The sequence below is a fragment of the Sphaeramia orbicularis genome, chromosome 22 (assembly GCF_902148855.1).
Source record: "Sphaeramia orbicularis chromosome 22, fSphaOr1.1, whole genome shotgun sequence".
Lineage (NCBI taxonomy): Eukaryota > Metazoa > Chordata > Actinopteri > Kurtiformes > Apogonidae > Sphaeramia > Sphaeramia orbicularis.
This window is the reverse complement of record NC_043978.1, coordinates 20,302,229-20,327,803: the sequence shown is the minus strand read 5'-3', so window position 1 is coordinate 20,327,803 and position 25,575 is coordinate 20,302,229. Positions and strand designations below refer to the sequence as shown.

The following is a 25,575-nucleotide window of genomic DNA, read 5'->3' as shown; positions in this document are numbered from 1 at the left end:
TGGGTTTCTCAAAGATAGCACTGTGGAGGTTCCCCAGATAAAGGCCTATTGTGCAAGAAGCACCCAAACGTGCCTTTACTTCCTGCTCCACACGTCACCTGTCACTACTCATCCAGGCCTCTGTAGTGTCTTCGTGTTGCACCTCTTCAGTCTAACCTGATGGGGGCAGTAGAGGCTGACTGACAGCCTGGCTGTGTAAATGCTTTACACCTAACTGCAGCAGAAGGGGCTAAGGGAGGCACATCACACACCCTGCTAGCCACTTGATACACAGAGCATCTTTCTTTCGTCTCCTGAGCTGCCATTTGATAACTTTGTCCCCTGGAGAGTGGAGAGGAAAGAGGAGGGGGAGCAAACCGGACTGGATGGGGAGGATAATGACATGACATAAGTGTCATCGTTAACCAAATGGGGCCATAAACAATAGAAGGACATATGCTGTTCAGTAAATGGCTGCTAGCTGAAGGCACACCCATGCACGCATACAGCAAAGGCGCCTTAACAGTCAGATGTAACATTCTGGGAATAGAGCAGCGATACAAAGTGGAAGAATAGAGTTTTCCCCAGGGGGATTCACCTCCACAGGTATCAGTTACCGAAACACCTCAAGCACAGGGGAGAGGTAAAGAGGATTTCAATTAGGGAGAAAGATGGGAAAGAAAGGGGGTGGAAGGACACAAAAAGGCAGGGAAAGGTAGAGGAGAGGGAGGGTGATAATTCATACATCATAGTGGGGAAGTACCTCCTCCTGTGAGGTGGCAAGTCCACACAGCCAAGCTCAACATGACAGGAGTTTGTTTTCTTTCTCCAGCTCTTAAGAGGAGAAAATGAGCCTGCTAATCCCCCTGTACATGGCGAGGCCTTTGCCCCAGGGTCGAAGAGTTTTAGTTTGATGGTGTGTGCTCATGTATGCGTGGTTATGAGCACTGTCAGAATCAAAACATGCAACCCTAGACAGTAAACGGCTGCTTTGCAAACCTTCACACAAATCAGTGTAGGTTAAAATAGTCAGGAGACATCCCCTCACCCTGTGCCGGGTGGGCGTTGACCCTGCCGCCTCTAGGCTGAGACACAAATAAACCGGGTGGCAAAATGGGCTGGAGTCCCCTGCACATCAGGTGTCTCCTTCAGCTGCGATGGCCTGGTTTAGCCTGGCCTGGGTTCATCTCAGGAGGAGACTGCTGGTCTGTCTGGCACAGAGCCCACACAGGAAAAACAATAACACTAAAAGCAGACCTCTTTCAGATGACCAGAATACACACATAAGACAAATCTATCCTTTGCTTTGTCATTCTGTAATGTCCCCTTCTGTTTTCGCCTGCGCTATGGGTCAAAAATGACTCACCCACAAGGAAAAAGCCTCCAGTCAATGACAGCGCATGCTTATTTTGACTCATACTTCAAGAGAAGATCAATATTTGCACAGATCTATGGGAGGGAAAACAATAGTGATCTTGCCTCCACCAGCTCTGTCTGTTAATGGTCTGTTTACTGAGACAGACAGGATAATGGCCTGGGTGGGGGCTGGAGGAGAACCAGACAATGGCTGCGCTTCACTCTGTTTCTGATCTAGTTAGTAACGAGGAGTACCTACAGTATGAGAGGCAGAGAATCAAAACTAGGCTGTTGCTGTGCGCTGAGAGTGAGGATGGTACATGTTGTTGACACAGACAGGTTTGCAAGTCAAATAGCCAGAGTCGAGCCTCCACACTTTTCTAGCGCCAGAAGTCTCTTTTGGATATGCAAATTCTAAATCTGTGGTGGCAGTCTAGTTTTTTGAGCTAAGCCATGGAAGCACTTAAAGGGTGAGAGAAGCACTGTATTGCAGACTATAGTTACTGACTACGTTGGATCTAGTAACACAAAACACTGACATGTGCATAGAGTGTGTACTGTGGAAGAATGGAAGATATCAAATATCTGAGAAACCAAGTTCAGCTTCAGGTCTTGGTTATGGTGGCAACCCCAAGTATTTGAGGGAAAGCCCTATTGTTATTCAAGAGCCAAATAAACCATTTTCCCATACATGGTGCTATTTGGCAGCATCACAGAATATTTTAATTGGCTGAATGAGAACAAAATATGTGCCTTGAGACATTATCTAATAGTAGTACAAGCACATCAAAGACCGCTGCTCTTGAGGGAGTTCATGTGAGGTCATGCTAACCGGCGCCTCAGTCTTCAGCTCATAACTTAAGCATCAAAGCTGTGATTGTGCGTGAGTGCATGACTATTTGAGGCCCAGAATACGAGACTCGTCTCTCCAAGGTGCCATCACTCTGCTCCTGTCAGTCTCAGCACTCTGACTGCCTGGTGCTGCACCTCAGGTTCCCTGTGGTCAGTGACCTATGCTCTCTTTCCCCCTTCCCCTTCCAGGCCCGTCAGGCCCATCAGATGGATCTGCACCCTGCAGGGATCAGAGAACCTGGGATCCACGGAGAAGCTATTCAGGGCCATTTCAAGTCAAGAGATTCCTCTGGAGCAACGCCCTCTGCATATTAAAGAAAAAAAGTAATGGTTGACTTGCACTTTCATCACAGAATGAGAAGGGAATGTAGGGGAAGGAAAGAATGATTTGTATGCAATTTAAACCTCATATACTCCAATTTAGTGATGGCAGAAATGGATTCATGAGTTCTCTATGGACCATGTTTAGTAGGCTTGCCTAGTGTAAGAGCCAAATCCAGGGTCAGTGGTAGTGCTCTTGGCCAGAGAGACCATAGCTAGAAAGATGGAGAGTCTCGCTCTGGAGTCAGGCCAAGCCGGCAGGGAGAGGCGAGCAAAGCTGGCTGCCAGGAACTGAGGGCTGCTGTGATGGCACCACTGACAATTGTGGATATTTCAATTCCCTCCTACCAAAGCACTTAACATGCAGTATAAGCCAACACAACACAAAACAAACAAATACACACTAATGATATAAACACGCAGACACCGAGGGATGCTTGGAAAACTAAGGAACACAGGGAAGAGGAGAGCATCACTCAGAGACCCATTAACCCCTGGCTCTCAACCAGAACAGTGCGCAAGCCTCCTTAAGTACATGTTAAACATTGCTAGTAGGGGCTGACCGATACAGGGTTTTTCGGGGATATTTGGAACAAATGTACAGTTGCAGCAAAAATTCTAATCTTGGTGTGAAAATTTGGTAACACAAATTTCAACACAGAATTTGAAATGGCATTAAGATGAAGGCTGGGTGATTTGACCAAAAAAATTATCAGTATAAAAAAAATTGTCAACCGTCGATATTATTAAGTATCATAATAAATGCTAGACTATTTGGCCTGAGTGAAATTTGAAGAAACCACATAGTTAAAAGGTTCAGTCTATGATTAAGGGGGATCTTCCTGCAGAATTAGTCTCTAATATTCATTATTACATTTTCTTTAGTGTCTATTAAACAGCTTTATTGAATATGCAAATCTATGGTATATAATTTCTGTTTTTATGGCCAAAGGACTGACATGAGAAATAGTTTTAAAATAAATTATTTTATTAATTATTATTTGTTATGAAATAACTCATTTCTTTAATAGGTAGATGTGTGATAAGTGGGCAACTGTGTAAAGTGGCAGTCATTATATAAAAACAACCCTCTTCAAGGTGATTAAGACCCTTCAACTTCATGTCCTGCTACACTCTTTTACAGTTTAACTTGCAGTGATGCCATAGTGATCATTAACAGTGAAAATAGGAATTATTGTGTGTTTGTGGCAGTAGACACTCCATCTGGAGATATAATAACAGAGTCCATATTGCACTGCCATATTTCTACAGTACTTCATCACAGACTTCCTGGAGTCTATTTTACAGCACCTTACATCCAGTCATTAGATACATCATTTGTCACCTATGTTTGAGAGTGAACCCGAGTTAATTCTCCTTACCTAAAAAACCCATAACAGAAAAAACATACCAATACTATCGAGGGACACTTGTGTTTTTAGCATCCACCACAGGGTGGGTGAGGCAAAGGGCATTTATGATTGCAATATGAAATTTCACCACTAGTTATTTCTCAATATTACAAACTGGATTTGCCAAACAGCTGATCTTTTCACAAATGTGAGGTAGAGCAAACTTCTCAGCCACTGTAAGCAACAGAATATACTAGCCTTATTTTTCTTTGTGGTGAAGCTGAATTGCACACACTAGCATATTTTAGCCCTCTACTGGCTGACAAGATGTGCATAAATGGTCCAGATGAGTACTGCATAAACACTGATAATACATAAAACATTTATGGAACATGTTATATTTGAAAATTAGATCATGACAATTATCAGTATTATTCAATCACCCCTGCTTTAAAAATGTAGTTCATTTAAGAGAACATTTCAATATTTTATTAAAAACAAATGGCGTTATCAGCAGCTTTTCTTACAAATGGAAATTCTAATAACTAAAAAATGTTTGTGGAATTTTATTAAATAAACATAAACATACCTTGTATTTTTTCAATTAGAAGTATGATTTCGGCACCACCAGAATGAGATGCAGAAACCAGAGCTGCTCACTATGTTGCAAAGTGGTGGCTGCATCAGAGCCAAAGTATACAATTTTAAATCAATTTTCTTGCATTAGAGAAGGAGTACAGATAATCGTAAATTTGCTGGCTAACAGACCTAATAACTGACTAGGCTCATAATACGTCAACCCCTACCAGCTAGTCTTCATTTTTGCGTGTAATTCATGTACTTTTGTATGTATATGTCTATAAGGACATATATTGGTTATTGAATGGCTTATGAATTAATCTCAGTGCAAACTACCAATCATCATGTGACCCCTCAGAGCTAGTGACTAAAGTCTGTTTTGGGGGAAGAAACTGCACTCAGAACTACTTCCTCGTGCGGAGAAGTGCATCCCCAAGAGAGGAGCTCCAGACTAAACACTCTGCTCATTCAGCTGCTCCCCTTCACCCCACCGAAAAGAGACGGATGCTTGACAAGCGCTCCCAACAGAAAACCTCACTTTTTCCACCAATTATAGAAAGCAGTGTGGAGTGGGGGAGGAGGCAAAACTTCAAAATATTATACACACTGGCATTTGGCAAAGCACATTGAGCAACCTCTGTCAGAGAGAGATGGGCTAATTTCAGGGCAACCTATGCCAACACAAACAACTGTTCTGGCTAGCTTTCATTGTCAGCACTTGAGGTTTGAGTTGAATTTTTCAACGCTCCGCAGCCAATTTCTCTTTCCCCTATTTTTCCCCCCATAAGATTTGTTCTTGTCCAAGATCCCAGTCAGTCTTTCATCGCCTACATAGTCAGAGCTTAAAAAGTATTCTGGTAGAAACAAACTCAGATGCTAATCTACACACAAGCAAAAACAAAAACAGACAAGCAGTCAAATTATTCTTAGGACTTCGACCACGTGCACCTGAGGTCATGTATATATAATGTATATACATATATAATGCAAGCACGGATCATTAGTGTTGTATATTAAGATGTGTACAAGTGCTTTCAGTCAGGTTATGTCCATCAACAGGCCATAACATGGCTATAAGCTCTACTGCTGCAGCCTTTGGTTGTTGTGTGCTAGGAATTATATGACAGCCATGTCAACATAAACATCATGTGTTTCTGTTTGTGTCTCCAAAAGAGTATTTACTTGTGCTTTGATTATGTTTATTAAAGGCTTTTTACTGTTCAACATAAAAGTAAAAAGCCATGGCAGGACATGTGGAGCATGGGATGTAGTGTTACATTCATAGTCTGCTCATAATTCTTACTGCTCACGCATGGTTCTGGGTGTGTGCCAGTCAGTGAGATGGACAGCACAGCAGTGCCATTAGAGAAACCTCACACAGTAGGGGTTCAATCCACTGTGGCAAATCATGCACACCTCTACACACTGGGGGAGGAGCATCTGGATATGTATGCAAGTATGTGTGTGCGCATAGTGTGGGGGGTAGATACTGAGATGGAAGCTGAATGGGCTCTTATGGAGGCCCCTGCTGCCTGAACATGCAGCCTTTACTCTACTCCAGTATTGAGGCAGCTGTCTTTAATATAAGAGTGCAGCTCAGCCCATATTTATTCAGGTACAGCTGACAGAGGGGGAGAGACAGTGAAAGAGGCGTGGCCCTTCTTTTTCCTGGCAGCCATGCAGCGCTCCTGCGGTTTTTTGGGGGGCAAAGGGACAAGGCGAAAACAACACACTGAGACAGAAGAAGGAGAAAGAGAGCAGCACAGAAGGAAAAAAGAAAGTTGATTTTTTTTTTTTATAAATCACGGCTCCAGTGAGTCCTGCGTTGACTGGACATCCTGTGCAAGAGAGCAGCCTCAGAGGTCCTGAGGCCACCAGGGAGGGGGTGTGTGAGCTCAACTCTTCAGTCTCACTTGATGCCTGTGTCCAAGATAAATCACCAGTGGTGCTGCTGTCACCGTGGGCCTTGACCAAGACAAACAGCCATGTTTTAAAATAAGTACCTGCCCCCTCACAACCCTTTCACCTCATCCACTTCCCCTTACACATCCATATCTCCTCACACATTTAAGCATATTGCCTTCACAGGTCACAGGATTGTAGATCTGGTCCAGCTCTACACAGAGGAGTCACTTTTCACCCTCTCAACCCTGTCTGCATTCTCATTCCTCTGCTCACACACTTGTGAATATTTACCACATCACACAGCTTCCATTGTTGCCAAAATGCTGGGATTGCAATAACAGGGGTGAGTCTGAGTATGCGTGACACAAAATATATACCAGGTTTAGGGGACACCGTCAGTGTGCATGTGCAAGCTTCATCGTCTATCTGAGCTTGCATGCACAAAACCTCAAACTTAGCTGAATCACACAAACTGCCAACTGCGCAGAAGTGTCAGCACTATTCCTTGCTTTACTTAACAGCACATTGCATCTTGGGAGTTGTGGTTTGTCTGTGCTGGGCTGCCTGTGTCACTGCCTGTGGCCTGCACCAGTGGGACTGGTGTTCCACACTGAACCGAGCCTCATTTATCTCTGTGGCAGAGTCCTTCCTCTCCAGCATTGGTCCTTCTGGACCACTGAACTGCTGACACTCCCCCCCCCCCACCCCCCCCAACCACCCCCCCCCCCCCCCCTCCCCTCCCCTGAGCTCCAGCATGCGGCAAAAAATTGTGAGATGTGTTTCATCTGCATATTGATCAGCCTGGCCAAAAGAAGTAGGACCTCAGCACTTCACTGAATACATAATGTAAATAAGTGCCAGTTATTCTGCTTAAACTCTCCTGCAGCCCTTTAAGAGGAATGTTTCACCTTAAGTAGATGCTTTTCCAGGTAATTAGGTAAATGTAATTGTGGTCAATACCACCTTTTATCTGAAAAATAAAGTACAACCAAACAGGAAAACCCTCATGCTAAACATGCTGACGTTATGTTCAAATCCGCACATCTCAGCCAAATGAAGGTTATCGTCAGGGTGAAGCAGTGAAAGTCAATGAGCTCACCCAAAAAGAATATGACCTCGTTTTTGCTTCTGTCACCCAATAAAAACAGGCTGTTCTCAGTGTGTGGGCAGGCTTTAGTGCCAGCCAGTTGAAGTTGTTGCAGCGTAGACGGCTGGGCGCTGTGCTGTCTGATGGATGGCTTGCATTCGGTGAGGACTGGACCAATGGCGTCGTGGATTGATTGGCCCAAAGGGGCTGTCGGGGGAAAGCACTTCCTGTGTGTGTTAATGGATGCTCCTGCAGAGGCACTATGGCGGCTTGTGGCAGGGTGATGGTTGTTTCTCTCTTTCTCTCTCTCAGCTCTCCTCCCCCTCATTTGGTTTCACTCTCCCAGTTAATCAGGAGAGAGTCAAGTGAGATGAGCCAGGCCCGGGTTTCCCAAGCAGACTGACTTTCTAGTAGTTTTCTAAGCCCTTACCAAGAACTTTACAATACACTGTAGTATGTGGTGAGTTAAAACACTCAAAGAAAACCCACAACTTAAGTCTATCCGGTATTAGTCCAAGTTTATGGCCTCATGGCTTCTAATATTTTCCTAGAAAGGAACAGTAAAGTCACAGGAATTGCATATTTTGGTACCACATATAAGGAGAAATGGACTGTGAAATCCAGTCATTGCCTCAAACTACAGAAGAAATGTTAATTTGTCAGCAAACAAGTATAGCATGCTACACTACTATGGAGACTAAAGTTTCCACAAACAAATTGTTAGCCGTTAAGGCATGTCAGTCCCATCAACTTTACAAACCAACAAATGCATCTAAACATAATATAATGGACTTAGGTTCAGAATGTCTCTATTTTTCTACAGTTAGTAGTTGAAAAGTCCAACCAGGGACCAGGAATGGGAAATTAGCTAAGTACTATACTTTGTGCAGAACATCAGATAAATTAAATGATAAATGAATGAATCAATCAATCAATCAATCAATTACTGAAATCAAACAGTGTAATGTCTGAATATTAGCTAAGAACAATTTATAAACAAAAAGACATATTACTATGTAATATGTATGTTAATATGCAAGTAAGAATATTATGATTATATGACTATGTATGGTTACATTTTATGGGATTTATTAGGAAAAAACAGGAGAACAAAGATATCTGTAATTACATTACGCTATGTTATTATTAGATGGGTGCAGGTAATATACGACTTCTTCCCTTTTTGTTTCTTTTTCAGTCTGGAAATTATACACTGAAAGGAGCAAAATAACCTAAATCTGAAAGGTCTCAAAAAGTTTAAATACATAGTCTCTAACAGGTGTGTGACTATGATTGTGTAAATCATGTATTGTATGTACCCGAGTCGGCTCAGCTGCTCCAGTTCTGGTACTGGCGGTCCGTACGTTTCAACCTGAAGTGGCTTGTATTGGTAAAGGACTTCTTCTATCCTGGGCAAAGGCTGAAGAGACACCGTCTGATTCTGTAAAAAAAAACAAAAAAAAAAACACAAAGGGACAACACATTTAACACAGAACAATAATCTTCATTGTTTCAGAGTAGCATCCAGTTCACTTGGGGAAACTACGGCTATGACACAAATGGAAAAAAACAATTTGGCAGAGGCTTAATGTCAATCAGACTCTGACATTAACAACCACCATGTCTTGACAGACTGGTTTCGAAATAGTAGTTTTGTCTCGACACCATGTACACTTTGCCCTGCTGATTTTTGTGGAGAAACATAAATGGTACAATGACTTAGCATGTTTTCAGTGGTCCAAAGTCCTGGCAACTAAACAAATATTCTTACCGGAAATTTTATCAAGAAGAAATAAACGTGACTTTATATGAAACAAAAGTATGGGGTTGATGCAGAAATATCATTCCAGCTAACACAAAGCAAGTATACTTCTGAAAACAGTGGTGCTCATACCAGTGTAGTAGTTTGTTGAATTGTACAAGTTGATCTGTTGAGTTTCCTGCAGCATTAAGCTCTAAATGTCAAATCTCAAGTAGTTAAAGCTATAAAATATAAGGCCAACTAGGTTTATGACAATCCACATAACCTGCAATCATAGGAAGTTTTAATAGGGAAACAAAGGGCTTGAATTCTTGTTCTTAATTCCTTTGACCATGGTGATCAAGCGGGAAACATGATGCTTCTTAAGGACATTGTAGAACTGTTCGATTTGGGGCTCTGCCATGAAAGGGGAATTTCCAGTGTCAGACCACTGTGTTTTCTCCAGCATTATAGTTAATCAGACTCAGAAGGCAAGTCAGAGTCATGAAACAAACCTGGAATTAAAAAGATGAAGTCTAAACAAACACTGACTATTTTAAATGGTAGCAAAGGAACTCAGAAACAAAGGGGAGATAAAAGATAAGACAGAAAGCGCAGAAAATAGTAGTGGGGGAGTATAAACAACAGAACACAGAGGGGAGCTGATGAAAACCAAACTAAACGAATAACATGTGCCCCGTGGCTTCAGAATGCCCGCCCTCACACACAGGCCCTGGCCCGAGCGCACACACGGGAAAATAAAGCAACCGTGGCTGAGCTGAAAGACACAAAAATCACCAAGGGACGCACGCCGAGGCAGCAGTGGATGCTGACTTTCTGTGCCAAACACAACAGGGTGGTAATTGTCCTTACTGGGCCAATGTGCAGGAATGTACAACAGGCAAGACACAAAACAGACACATAAGAAAGAAGGATGATTTCACCCCAATACACATCCGTAAATGTAATCATCAGTGTAATCATCTGTTTTGTCAATGTTGTAATCCTACTTCTTTTGACAACCATTTTTCAACATGCATCTTATTCTTTTTAGCTCTGGCTCTGGTGATAATGTCAAATTTCTGTGTTTTAAAACTCTGTAGTAAAAGTTGATAATATCTTAGAAATATCACAGCTTTAGGTAAACATTAGATTTTTACTTGAGTAGAATTTTACATTATATGAAGTTCCTTTGATTTCTATTTCTTTTTTATAAAACTCTTAAGAAAATATACAACAGGATGACACGTCTACAAATATTCTTATCTATATTAAAGGTGCCACAATCAAGGATTTTATCTGTAACACCCGCCTCCATTTCTACAGAATAATAACCCAACAGAACAAGAGTAAACTTGTTGCATTTAGCACTGGTTGATGTGCGCAAAGGGGGAAGGGGGGTAACTACAGTGGCAGTGCACTGACAAACACAATGAGGTTTTTCAGTCAAGACATTGTGAGGACTGCACATTCATTTAAAATGCCATATGTCTTCTGATTTCATTATCATATTTTTAGTGTAAGGTTTTCTCTTGGTTTCTGGGGGCCTTGTTTGGGGGCCTGTGTGGTCTTGGGGTTTGTGGGTTTGATGTTTGACAAAAACTGTGCATTTTTCCCATGATATTTCACTATTATCATTCTAATATTTATAAACAGAACTGTGAGTTCAATGACGTGTCCTCTTTTTTTTTTTTTTGCAACAGCATTACAACAAACCTCCTACCAAGTTTAAATCAAATGAAATTACTGAAATTTGATTTTAGATTTTATGGGGACTGAGTGGCAGATAAGCCTTCTTATAGAGATCTGTGAACCCAACTTTTTAAAAAAAAAACTATGGGTTATCAATTTTCACATTTCACACAACATTAGAAACAAGAGCAAAAGTGGAACAAATGTGTTGATGGATGAGGTAATAACAATGTCCTTTTAAAATACTTTACATTTTTGTGTCTCAGAAAAAAAACAATCATGATATAACACTGGTTTAAGATAGTGAAGAAGTCTGAATGTCAATTACATGTGACCACGTAGCAAAAAAGGAATTTCAATAAAGTATTGAAGCCGAAATTCTGGGCAATGAGTCTTTTTTAATGGAAAAAGGATCATGAAAGATCTCTTTTTAAGAAAACACATCTATCTAATATCTAAGACTTTTAACCAATATTGAGCAGGACTTAATCAGAAATAAATTAAAACAACAGTTTGTATAGTATCCCAGGAGAGGAGCAATATAATTTTCCTTATTTTAAGAGACATCACTTGCACAACCTCTCAATGGAAGAATATTAAATCTATCTTCAATAGGGTTTTCATGCTTTTTGAAATAACGACATCCAGTAAAAACAATGAAGCCAGAAAACACATTGCCCTTTACCAATATTTGAACAATCATTCTGAAATAATATTTCTTTCCAAACATAAAACAGTAGACACACACGCTCTTTTATAGTTTTTGCTTCACCTTTAACCTCAAGGTGCCAGTGATCTTCTGTCCTGTCCCATCCATTCATCCAACACAGTGGAGCCCCACCACAGACTAATGAAACCCAGACCAACAACCCCAAACCCAGTCAGTCTCCCTCTCTTTCGCACTCCTTTAGTCTCTCCATCCATCTTCTTTCAGACTTTCAGCACTGTTTAACTCCCCTACTGCGCCAATCAAAGAGACACACTGGGACGAAGGGGTGGAGGGGGAGGTAGAAGAAAACTCTATGATGCTGGAGCAGTAGAGAAAGAGACTAGCAAATTGGGAATTGCAGATAGCTAAATGGTAGTAAATCTGATTTTTAAGCAGCACACTGAACAGAGGCAACCTTCAGTGTAGTGAAAATTCTCTTGCATTCCACTGCAAGGGCACCTTGAAAACTGGCAGAGACGCATCAGCACGAACAAACACAGTGTAAACCTGAGACTGCATACAATGGGTTTTGTTCTTCTGGATCTAAAAATGGTGAATGAACAAATACTAGCTGTCTATTTAACAGACATCCTATGAGAGGAGCTGTGTCCTCTCAGACGTGACCTGTCCTCCACTCTAACTAATAACACAGCTGAAACTTTCAATCATGAACTCATCACGTCCTATTAAAAGGCTGTGTGAATTACAACATATGAATGTTGTTTTTAAATACTCCTATGAAACAAAGCGGCAGACGGGGAAGGAGGCGGACCCCCAGCTAAGCCCAGCAGAGCAGAAATGGCTGAGGGACTTGGGGTCACTGAAACAACACTTCTGAAGAGCCAACGCAAACATCTGCTTTCTTCATTACAGAAGCTCAACGTACTACCTATACAACATTATGTGTACTCACTATGCTTTCAAGTTTGTGTATTACTGGTATTTAAGACCCTTATAATACCCCCCCATGACACTAAAATGAAACTCTAGGGACCATCAATCTTAATAAAACTGCAGGGGAGGATGATCTTAGGAAATTACCACCAGGGCATATAGAGGACTTGTGATTTTTGATTCTCCAAATCTACCTCAGGTTAAAAAGTTAGTGATCTGGCTTCAGTTTTCCAGCAGAAGCAGAACCACTCAGGTGTCAGTCCTAGTGGAAGAGAGGAAAGACCAGTGTATTTGGCAGTAAACTATTGACTACTCTACATACACATTTGGGCTGAATTGTGCTCATGACACACCGTTGCAATACTTTTTCTTCACTCTCCTGTCCATCTTTGCAGTACCATCTGGGGAAAAACATGGCTAGCCCATCTGTCAGAGTGAAATGGCAGACATTCATGTGACTTTTATAGGACAGGGGTCTCATAAAAGTTAAATTACTTTACAGGTATGACAGGTCAGACCCCAAAGCAATGCACCAAGGGTGCCAAAGTCTACTTTAAAAGAAGGACAAAAAAAGGAGAGTGTTTGCCAATAGTGCATCTACACTTGACAAGACAAAGTTTAAGGATAGAGTCATTATTATTATTTATGATCTGAATAACAACTTTCTCACTTCTTGAAAATGTAGGCTTTTTTGCAGCTTAACTATAGCTGTAAAAAGGTAAAGATCATAGGTCACCTGTTGATATAATGATTATCAATAGGTTTTTGGACAGCTGATGTGACAAATTCACTCATTCACAAAGCACATTTTCTTAACTGGTTGCCTTAAAAAAAATCATACCACTAAAATTTACTGCTGTAATTTTCGACTGTTTGACAGATATGCTTTCTGTTCATGTCTGCAGTAAAGATGCTGCTATAGATACAATGAATGCAGGCTGACAGGAAAGCCTGACTTAGTCATTCTCAAGTAATTGGCTAGCAATTGCTGTAGAAATTGCTGTTATATTTTGTTAATTTTGCTATTTATCCACCTTTGTGTGACAAGCAAACAAACCAAACTTTGTTCAAATTTACTGATAACTCTATATTCACAAAGTACAAAAACATGAAGTACATCTAAAAAAAAAAAAAAAAAAAAAAAGACTCTGAACATTAGTTCCATAATGAAGTTATTTGTTGAGTATTCAGAACAACAACAGCTCACTGGTCACCGACTTTGATCATGGGTCACCAACACACACTGCACACAAATACACAAACACACACACCACACACATCAGCACTGTGTAGGCCCCCATCTCTCCCCTGACATTGCAACTCAGCAGGACACATCAAGGTCACTTAGACTAACCCCTCCATCAGCACCTTCCCGCCAGATTCACAGACACACAAACAAAACCTCTTACAAATACAGTACGCTAAAGCAGTGCTTCAGAGACAGTGAGATTGCCATCACTAATAGACAAAGTGATAATGACAACAGATGAATAGTGGAGAACAGTGGACAGCATTAGACAGAGGATAAAATTAACAAGCCTAGTTAGGGGCCAGCCGTTCGCCATCCCATCCTCAGCTCGTGCTTCAGCTTTTGCCCTGGTAGTGCCAGTGCTTCTATATGGATAAAGAGCTTTGGGCAGCACACTCGCCCACTGAGCAGCAAGTAGCAAGTGTAAAAGCTGCAGCCCACACAGTGACTCCCCTCGCTTTATAAGTTTAAATATAACCGCCTGACCAGTGGCAGCTGCCCCGGCGCAAAGCCCCTAAAGCTGACAACTCCTTTTTCCGCTGGGCAGGGCTATGCCGGCCTGCCCGTGGGCAAGGGTTGTTGAGGCCAACCTAAACAGGGCCAAGCCAGGTCCAGGGGCAGAGGTGTGAATGCCCACATGTGCTGGTGCCAATCAGGGCTGACCGTTCTCTTTACCCCCTGAAATGACCCCCTTTCCTCTTCCCTGCAGCTATCAAACTGTGTGCCAGAAGCCCAATAAAACAGAAAAGGCCAAAGAGCAAGGGTTATGCACTCTCCCAGCAAAACTCGGTTTTTAGTCTGTGAATGCATTATACAGCAACACAAATATCTTTGTCATGATTGATCTCTGAGTGTGAAAAAAGGCTTCATCATTTTTTTCACACTGTCAAAATAGTACCTAAGTGTTGGGGAAGGGGGGGGGGGGTGACAAACACCTCGGCAAAACAGGTTAGGCCAGTCTGCCAGAGTAAAGCAAAGCAGAGCTTTGCCTGCGCTGACGAGTACATCTACTGAGCAGAGGTCAGTGTAGAGGACAACTTAACCAAGTAAAACAGGCCTGAGCAAACAAGCTCACAGTGTGTGTGTATATATGTGTACTTGAGTTTGTGTTCTGTATGGCAGTCAAATTCCACTGCCTAAGTGTAGAAGGGAATAACGCCAGAGAGAACCCAGCGTCATTTCAGCCAGCTACACATCTATGTTTAGGGATAAACTTTCCACCCACATTGGGATGATTGGGTGTGTGAGTTGCAGTTTGTTTATGTGTGTGTGCCTTCTTCTTTCATTAGGTGCCCGCACCGGCCTCGTCAGGTATGTCAGCTGCTCTGCTGCCTGCGAGGCGTGGATTGGGCCCCAGCAGAGCTGGAACCTGGGACCTTTCATTTAAGATGGCGCTGAAAGCTGCCCCAAGGTGGAGAGATTCCCCATCGGTCAAACTCTTTCTGCAATGGAATACTGTACTAGCGGGACGATAACAAACACCATCAGACTAGAGAAAATAATAAACTAGCATACTCCAATACAATCAAAAACTTAAGAGTTACACACACAATGTGGAGGCTAGATTTAATTTATATGCAAATAACCCACAACTCATGCCCATGTTTTGCTCTGAGCAGGTGCCAAACATAAAGACTCTTGTCATCATGTTTGGCACTGGGGCTGTTCTTATGTGTCAGACAACAAGCAACCTGTTTCAACAGTGAATAGAGTCCTCCCTCCTGAACAGAGAGTTTCTTTTGATATCAGCAGACATCTATTTTTAAAAGACACTTTATTCTTCAAAGGATATTTACTCAGGAGAGTGCGTTCAACACAGTGTGTATGTAAGCCCCCATATGTGTCTTCATTAAACAGAGTACCTACAAAGTGAGGGATTAGTAGGTGATTTCAGACCATTCCTAGGGCAAGACCAGGCCCATCCCACTTCACATCACACCTGGAAAAAGGCAACTTTCCTTCAAGACCGGTAAACTTCCTAAAGCATCCATTTACTGGGCATTTACACTCAACCAGACTAATCAGGATCAGGGTTGGATTCCCCTTCCCCACTGCCAGAAAAAAAATCAGGCAAAGTGTAGTGCCAACATAGCTGAGATGTCCCCTCACTTGTTCCCAGTAAACAACATGACACAGCTAGATGCAAAGTTAGATCACCCTTTAAATAAAGACTGGAGGCACTGAGAAGCTGAGACAGAATGGGCATCCACACGTTCCATGGATTGGACAGCTCAAAAACAGGCAGATATGTCATGCCACTAGTGACGGCTCACCTTGGCCCCAGGGTGAAGCAGCTGTCTAAAGACGCAGGGAAGATGGGTGAGGGGTAGTGAGTGGTTATTTCTGCTCCTGTGACTGGTGAACTTGCACATCACCAAAAACATCCAGATGAAGGAACAAGAGGTCGTGCATTGGTCCCTTGTCCATTTATCACTGTCACAATTAAAGTCTGTCTCCATTTGTGTATGTGCTAATGCACTGACTAACAACTGTTAACTTTTTTATAAGCTTTTTGTCCAACCAAGAGTCAAAAACAAATTAAAAAGATTAAGCGACTCATTTAAGGAAGTTTGTATTCTGGTTGTGGTTACCTGTTAAATGAGTGAATTATTACTAAAGATGTTATATATTAAATAGGTATTTCCAACTATTAACAAATCCGTTCTTTGACTTTAACTTTCAGGTCAAGTTGCAATTATTGGAGTTAATCAGTTGTCAAGTTGCAATTTTTGTTATTATTATTTTGTCAAGTGATTTATCAGATATTTATCAGAAAAACAGATTTCTTAAATTTCAACATTTCCAGTTCGTTTCCTATTCTGAGACAGTAAAATTGATATCCTTGGGTTGTGGGCAAAAGCAGATATTCCAGGACATCATCTTGACCTTTGGGAAACACTCATTAACATTTTTTACCATTTTGTGACATTTTAGATACCAAACAAGAAAATAACCAAAGCCCTTATCTCAGCACTTGTTAATACCTGAGGAGAAGAACACTAATCAGTAACAGTCAGCTATGGCACTTCCCTGAAAGGTCCCAATCTTAAACACATTCTTCCTTTTGCCTCCACTAAATTCAGCTGAAGAAAAATTGAAACTTTGCTTGGAACAAGGGACCACAACCTAGGAGATAAATGAATTCCAGCAATCTACAGGAATCCACCACGTGGTGCTGAAACCTCACCAAGTCAAACACAAGTCATTCTTATGGACTCTGAAGTGAAGGAAAATCCAAACCCACACGTTCCCCTGACTCGAGCCTCTCGGTCCAGCGCAGCAGATGCATGGTGAGGGCTCTGCTCCACCAACAGGAGCTTAGGGACGGTAAGATGAAGAGAAATGGGAAGAAAGAAGTGAAGAAAAACAGCCGCAGATGAAGCCAAAGGCAACATAATCATACTGTTTCTCTCTCCATCAGCAACTTTAACTTCATGCTGTATATCATGATTTTGAGTACCACATCCTCCATTTGGATCAGCTCAACCTGGACCTACTACTTTTCCACTGGTGGCATGTGTCTTGTGAGAGCTATACCAGGGGTAAAATACATTAACACAAGCAGGACAGTGAAACAAAGAGAATGTTTGGTAATACCCGAGTATGTCAAAACTGAACTCCAACTTAAGGCCAGGTACATACTACGCAGATATCTCTCCCACGCACCAATGAACTGCGGGAAGACAACCGTGCCTCATGAGGGCTGTGGAAAGGGAGTGGGGGTGATGACACAGCCTATCTCATCACAGTAAAATGAAAATAAACGAGTGAAAAACTGAACGAAGCCCCAATGGAATGTCTCTGCAGGCATGCTGAACACAAAGCTAAAAAAGACTGAGCGGCAAAAGCCCTGAGCCCACATACTCTGCCTGAGGGTCCCACTGCTAGGTCCAGAGGAACGTGACAACATGAGTGACAGGGTGAGAGTCTGTTCTCACACGGAAGACGCATCAAACAGTGAGGAACGTCCTCCCATTGAGCTTGTGACCAATCAATTGTCAACAACCACTCCACATTAAGTTTAAATTAGAACTGAGCTAAAATCACACCATGTGTTTAACTGCTCTGACAGCACTAACCACCAGTGGATAAAGTTATACAACATGTGTCCTCAACTTGCTCATGTAACTGTACTAGGCTGTTGTTATTAATACAACATATAACGTCTTGGAGCTCTTCTGTGGTCACTTAGTTCTCACCTGTTCCCTGTTAAAGGTATTTTGGGGGGGATTTTCCTTCACTCCGAGGGTCAAAAGACAGAAGATGCTGTCCAGATGATATTATATATATTGTACAGATTGTAAAGTCTGTTGAGGAGGGTCTTACATGTGATACTGGGTGAATAACTGGTATCACACAATTGATCTAAACTCTGTAAAATACTTTCAACATCTTCCAGGGTTGTTTTATTCCACAAAATGTTTCCAAAAATGAATAATTTACTGATATTCAAGACCAAGAATTTCAGCATCACATACATGTTTTCCTAAAAAAAAAAAAGATTAACTAATCATTGAAATAATGTTAAATAAATAAATAAAAAATAACATTTAAAAATCTGTGTTATTTGTTATGAGAAATAAAGAGTGCCGTAATGTAAATAGCCTCTGATTCATGTGATCAACAACCTGGCTCCAAATTAATCTTGCTCATTTTGAGTTCAGGAATCAAGCACACAAATAATTTTAACTCCTTGCAACTGTTAAGAATTATAGCTTGTTCTTCTGGTGAGAACAAGGTCCAATACAAGTCCAACGTGACTCCTTTTAATGCAAAGGATGTCATAGCTAGATATGGAAAGCTTCTGTTGTTATAATAAGTTTGCCATTGTCTTGAAACTACTCAAGTGTGATTGTGGCTGAGGCTACTGAAAAGATATCCTGGATATGGTGAACTTGCCTCATGTTAGAGGCCCCAGTTCTCTGTGACACCCCCCCCCCCCCCCCCCCCCTTTTTTTTTTTTTTTTTTTTTTTTACAGTTGCAGGGATTGAATTCAAAACACAACACATAAATGTGATGATACTTCGTCATGTGCTTATACTGCAGCAAAGACTAAAAATTACTGTGCAGTCAGAACTATGTAAAGTACTGGTTCCACACTAAACATGGAAGCTGATACTCTGATTTAATATGTGAGCATGGGGTTAGAGAGCTCATAAAGTGTTGCACTCACCATATGGATTCCAGTAGAAAATAGACTGGCAGGTTTGACAGTCTGTTTCTGCTGCTCTATCTGCGTCTCCAGCTGGGCAGCACGGACCTTATGTTTCGCAAGCAAGATGGCAGCAGGAACATGAGACTGCTCCTGTAAAAATAAGAGGGATTTGGGCTTTTGTGAGCAAGTTAACCTCGATTTGCTTCATCAAGAACTCTTCTACTTTGTCAAAACAGCTGACACTTGTACATGTTAAGGCATCTTCCTTATGTAACTGTTGTATGTTTGGAAAGAGTAGAGAATGCACACAGTCATCCCCTCCAGACATCTCTGTCTAACTGGATAACCATCAGCATTGGGTGCTTTCAGGCTAGCTGCCACATTATTGATGCAAGCCATATTAACAAAACTGTGGCACTGCAGGGGACGCTGCTTCAAGTGCACTACGCCGCCTTCACCTCCATTAAATACAAGGTCGGACGTTTCAATTTCTTCAGTGGAGTGCTGCCAAAGCGCAGAGGTCTAAGAACACAAGCTTGGACATGTTGTTCAGTAAAGACGTAGGACATCTTTGATGGGGTGGACAGCGGTGGTACAACAGTCTAGAGGTGTTGTAAAATTTAAAAGAAAGCTACAATGGATTTAACAGAGGATAAATACTTTTGACTACTGCCACTGATGTGCACATTACCTTTTACATGAAATGATATCCATTTTGTTGAGAAAAAGACATTTTTAGAAGAAAGCCACAACCATCAAAAGTGTACTTTAACTGCCAAATGTTGTATTTTCATGAATAATTGGCCCATTTCAAAAATGTGACTTTTCAGTAAGTTTTTGGTGAGTTTTGTGGCCACAGGGATGTGCAGATGTCAGAGCTCAGAGGAGTTCACCCTGGGGGGGTGAGAGCTGATCTCATCTGCCTACAGTCAACAGGCCCTGTGCCTTAAACAAACAAACACACAGCTTAGCCTGCTATCTGTGATGGTCCTTCAGCAGCCTGCTCTGCAGGAACAATCACTTCCAAAGCCTGCAGCTCAACACAATGGAGCCAAGAGGCTTTGGAATCACAGAATGAGAACAATGCAACCCGCAGTACAATGACTGGTAATAAGCTCTTAATGATGTCACAACCATGAACCCTCAGGCTGAGGGTGTGTGTTAATGTGTGCATTAATGTGTATATGTGTACACCAAACAGGAACATCTGCCATAGTATGCTTGCACATTGGTCTTCCTTAAGCATCATGAAAGTTTTAATTCTGTGGACACATGAACATGCAATACGCGAGTCTCACCAGTTCATCCAGCAGAGCCTGCTTGTTCTTCCTTTTGGCTTGTAGCTGCCTCTGCTCCTCTTGCAGCACCTCAAGTCTTCGCTGCTCATTACCCTGCTGTTCTAACAACAGCAGCTCCTCCAGCTCTTCCTGTTCTCGTGTCTGAGTGAGCAACACATGGGTAAAAAAAAAAGTAAATTACAAAACTAATGCTACTGAGTACAAGTGTCTCATCAGCCTTGAAATGATATCAGGTCACAAGAGTAACAGGAAAAAAGCTAAATGACCGCTAGTATCACAAATTATATTTTTAATGAAAATACAATTTTCTTAATGCAATCAGTGCATACAAGCTTAGCCTTGTTCCTCTGGATGACATCTCTGTTCTCTCTTTGGTACTGCTCCATCCTCTGCTTGGTGTTCTCCACGTCAGTGTTGTTTGTCAGGTTGTACACTGAATGAAGAATAAAAAAACCACTGTTAACATCAATTCATTCTTGTGTAGGTCCACTACAACACACCAATGTTGTGGAGTCAAGCACTGAGCAAAACCACAGATCCATTATTTTAAAATCTATTCCAACTGTTTCCAAAAATAACAAATACATCTAGAAGAAGTGCAGGGAAAGGGGCATAAAGTGATGCTGATGACATGCAGAACATTCCATTTGATGGAAAGGAACAGCCTGAAAAATTCTGGTTAGTCAAGATTTTTCTTGACTTAAGTGAGATAGATCATCTGTGAGGTGTTGGACTAGACCAAGGGAACATACTGTATCCTCAAATACATTTATTCTCAAAGGCCGGATTGTGACCCACAGGTGGGACGCAAGAGGTTTTGTCTGCATCACCAAATGAAGTTGCAGGAACAAAATGAGAACCTGTGAACTCTGCTAAATGCATTTATGCCTGAGTCATTCATAAGGTATTTAAATGAAGACAGGAAATAAAAAAACAAACACCTGATAAATGCATTAATACAATCTCAGAGTTTTTCAGCTGTGTGTATTTTCAACAACAAAGGTTGTTGTTTTTAAGCTCCTATTTTTGTTTAGCTTTGTTTTGTTTTTAATTGTAGGCATAGGAAAATCAATTATTTGCATTTGACCCATCCTAGTCCACAAGGAGCAGTTGGCTGCCACTACGCGGTGCACTGGGACCAACTCAGATACCACTACCTTAGTTAAGATGACTGACAAAAGAATTAACCTGACAATATATTTCAGAAAATCAGGGAAACTGGTGGAACCCATGCGACAGGGGCTAAATTACTAAATCAAACCCAGAATCCTCTTGCTGGGAGGCAAAAATGCAAAGAGCAAAGTTACTGAAGTAACTAAATAACAAAACAAAGTTGTGATTTACCAAACATATCTGTTCAAAATAACTTGTTATTTAAGCTAATCTTACATGGTATAGTGCAGATGTAAATAAAAATGGTCAGATTTGTTCATCTATGCATAAATTTGCTGTTCGTATTATTTATAGATCAGGCCTACAGTGAATCAGGTCACATTTTATTGTCATAAAAAGTGGGTCCCTGGAATAAAGTGTTAACGCTGCACTAATACATCTAACTTTAAGGTTAAGGTGGTGGTGAGGTTTGAACCTATGTCAACAAATCCTTGCAAATCCTATCCTAACTATAATCTAAACAAGGCTCCAGTTTTCCCTTTGTTAAGAGCTCAATACCCATGGCGTGCATCAATCAAGATGTATTAGCGGAGCTCTTTTCTAGTCATTAATCCTGGCTGACACTAATGTCTGTTACACATCTATCTGTATAGAAGAGGGGGAAATCTTTGCACCAGTTCTAAGTACCTCTCTGGTTTTCAACCGTTCATACCTATATCCTCCACTTGCTCCAGGTAGTCGTTATATTCTCTCAGGCTGGCAAAGTCAAAGTCTCTCTTGTTGTATCTGCAGAAGGAGAACAGAACCGATGATACAAATATTAAAACCTGATGAAAGAAAATATGCACAGACATTAATAGCGTCCATTAAATCAACCTTTTTATAATAGCATGTCTGTGCACTGCCTAATAGACACACATTAGATGTCAATTAAGGAGCTATTAAAGAGCAGATGAGAGGGGGAGAGAGGGCAGGGAGGGGCTGAGAAGTAAAAACCTGGCAGGGAAAGAGCCTTCCCATTTGAGCCCCCCACCCCCGGGGAGACTCATTGTCTACAAAACAAACACGGTAATGAGAAAGACAAAGGTGACTTAAGAAGTGGGAGGAGGCATGGGATCACACATAAACACACAGAGCCGCACCCCTCGCACTGCCCGACTCCATTCACTCACATCTTCAGCACCTTCTTGCGTATCTCCACCTCCTTATCTACCGTAGGGTCCTCAAAGAGCTGCACGCGGAAGTTGCTCTTCCTCAGTGGCGTGTCGCACTGCACACAGTTGCCAGAGCCACGCACAAACAGCATCTCCACGCAGTTTTCACATCTGCGAAAAAGAGAAGGCGACAAGATAGAAAATGGTCTGAGCTGAGTTGAATGTTTTCAGGGGTGACTCTCCTCAGGCAAGGCTCAAAGTCAGGATATGTGGCGCATACGTGGCTGCTGAAATACACTTCTTTTTTTTTTATCTTTTTTTTTTACAGACAAATTTGTATTTTTAATGTCTGTGAGTAATCATAAGGCCCAGCGGGTGATAATGGGGCATATGAATGTTTCCTCTGAGTGCTCAAAGATGGCTGAGATTATGATTGGAATGTCGATTAGGCTGCCTCCCACTCTCAGACAAGAGGAAATTAGTCTGACACCCCATCAGTGGAGTGTCTGTCTGCACTGGAAAAACATGTGCTTTATTGTTATTTCAACAGACCTCAGTTATTCTGCCACGTTGCATAATATGATAAACTCCAGCTCGGTAAATTACAGTGCAGGCTATCATTATAAGAATGAGTCTTATGTAATTTGGGAAAGCTGAAAAATGACAGATGGACAATAGTACAGTGTATTGTAAATTGTTAAATTTTAGTATTGTAAACTCAACTGCTAGTAAAATCAACCTCCAGTTATACAGTAAGTTGAAAAGACACACATACAAATCCTTTTTTCTGCCAGAAAATACATTTATCAGTCCTGCCAAGTGTAAGGAAGCTGTATGATGTAGATGTTTAAGCCAAATCACAGCTTCCGATCTAAATAACCCCTATAAATTGTCTTAATGGAGAAGATTACTCCCCAGGACAAAAATGTAGCAGTACAACACAGTCATGATGAGTTTTTCAGGCAGCCTTTGGTTCCTGGTATTAGCAACCATGAATCACAACTCTCATTTCAGTAAAGAGCAACATGTCTAAAACAGTGACCAAAACTGAGCAAAAAGCCAGAAATATTTTTTTACATAATCTTGGGGAATGTCAGACAAAGCAGGGTTCAAACAGGAAGGTTTGCTTCATGCACTGTGGCAAATAGCAGACCTACCTGAGGGCACAACCCTGAGCGTAGCCATCAATCACACCTTTATGCAGGTAGGCGTTTACCCATCAGTCACACTCAACTGAGGAGTATATACTAAAGACAATGGGAATGTTTCTAAATCTCCTCTGATGGGGTGGGGGGCCTGGATAAACGTTTGCACAGTACACTCTTTTAATTAAGTCTCTGTGGAGCTTTATTTCCACAGGAATTCACCTTCTCGCTCTTGACCACCTTCACAAAAATGGAGGACATCTGGTTTCCAAATGTCTCTATCTGCTTTTGAGCGATGACAGTTTTCATAATAAAATATAGCAAAGTTGGGAGGAAAAAGGCAGATTTTTCAATCTACGTCACTAATGGTATGGTTGAGTCATTTCTTTCCAAGACACTGCTGCACAGAAAAAACCTCTCAGAAAAGGAGCAAGGACTGTGTTTACATATGTCCCAGTTTGATGATTTAGACTGATTTTTTATCTGTTCATGATCTGGTGTTGACATGAAACACAATGGAAGATTATCATTCATACACCCCTATGCATGAAAATTAACAAAATCCCAGTAAAAAACAGGACAGGATGGATATGTGCAACAGTATACTGGTTTCTTTTGAATTAACTGGGATACTGGAATCTTTGTTGGACTGGCAAATCCCAGATTCTGAAGTCTTGATACTTCAAAAACCAGATCATACCTGGGACTGAACTTCAAATAAACGCATCTTATGTTTCCAGTGTCATCAATGAGTGACAAGGCATTTAACCTCATCAGCAGGATTTAAAATGAAAATAAGGCAGTTAAAGGTGAAACTGCAGCGCCATGGAGTTTAGATGTTTACTCACAGTATCTCAGATATGAATCAAACAAGCACAACCTGCCAAGTATAACAGCCACTCAACCCTGAGATACAACACACATGAAGCATCACGGAGGACTACCTTACAAGCGTATCGGTTTAGCGTGGCTTAAACTAAGCCACAAAATGAAAACGAAAGTTCTGAGATGGACAGAAACATCTGCATCGGCCAGTTGGCGCTTCAGAACACGAGGAGCCCCTGCTCTTGTGAACACTAGAAGAGGCAGATGTTCACTGTGGCCCCAGGCTACAGGAGATGTATAGGCCTAGCCATATGGAGGTAGATGGAGGGATCCAGCTTGTTTCCACAGGCCCACAAAGAGCCCATTCATCAACACAGGACGAGGAGTGGGGCGTAGCTTGCCCCCTGCCCCATAAATGGACCACACAACAGAAGTCTCCATAGGGGAAATCCTGTGTAACTACAGAGCAAAGAAGTGAATGTCTAAAAGCGAGGGAGGAGACTTTTAGAGTCAATTTGCCATCTTTCTTCTGAAGTGTGCCCTCTCTACATGACACCGTTCAAAGTGTGTGTCTCTGTAGTCAGTAGTCCAAAAGGGACCACTGGGGCCACACTGTAGTGCTAACCATACACACATTAAAGTGAGCCGGCAGATCTGTAGTAGCTGCCATCTCTGTGTCCCTGGGCTGTTGTCGCTGAGTGAGTGCTTCTTACTCCTCCCTCTCTCACCTGTCCCGCTCGGAGCTCCAGGCTCCTATCTCCTCCATCTGCAGCTGTCAGCAGGTCAGAGAAGGGGGTGGTAATGGGAGGGTAAACAGGCCTCTGTCTCAGCAGAGCATCCTCCCCACCACCACCACCACCACCTTTTGGTGACATTGCCTGCATCTCCTCCATGTGTAAGAAACAGCAAAACTGCACTACTGACAAATGGGAGCTGGATTCACTTGTTTTCACCATAAAGCTCATTATCTTTCTGTACGTCCACAAACTACATGAAAATACAAGTCAAGACAGAACAGAACTGGCACTGTGTCATATCTCTGGCCGCTACGGTGCTCTGTCCTGGCCTGTGACCTACAATACCTGCCAGCCAGCAGCATAGTCAAAAAATGCTGAAGCCACAGAGTATGGTTGCTTACACAGGACAGTAGCCGTGAATGATCCTTTAA

The 25,575-nt window shown here is 41.8% G+C and overlaps 1 protein-coding gene across 1 annotated transcript in view; it reads right to left on the bottom strand.

Moving 5' to 3' along the window:
* The window catches only part of mnat1 (MNAT1 component of CDK activating kinase), a 37,697-nt gene that overhangs the window by 9,577 nt on the left and 2,545 nt on the right, over nucleotides 1-25,575 (bottom strand). Inside the window, exons 2-7 of the mRNA XM_030126811.1 lie at nucleotides 22,456-22,608; nucleotides 21,996-22,069; nucleotides 20,500-20,603; nucleotides 20,171-20,311; nucleotides 18,891-19,022; nucleotides 8,751-8,872 (exon numbers count right to left, since the gene is read on the bottom strand). Of these exons, the coding sequence (XP_029982671.1) occupies nucleotides 8,751-8,872; nucleotides 18,891-19,022; nucleotides 20,171-20,311; nucleotides 20,500-20,603; nucleotides 21,996-22,069; nucleotides 22,456-22,608 (726 nt within the window). The remainder of the gene's footprint in view (nucleotides 1-8,750; nucleotides 8,873-18,890; nucleotides 19,023-20,170; nucleotides 20,312-20,499; nucleotides 20,604-21,995; nucleotides 22,070-22,455; nucleotides 22,609-25,575) is intronic.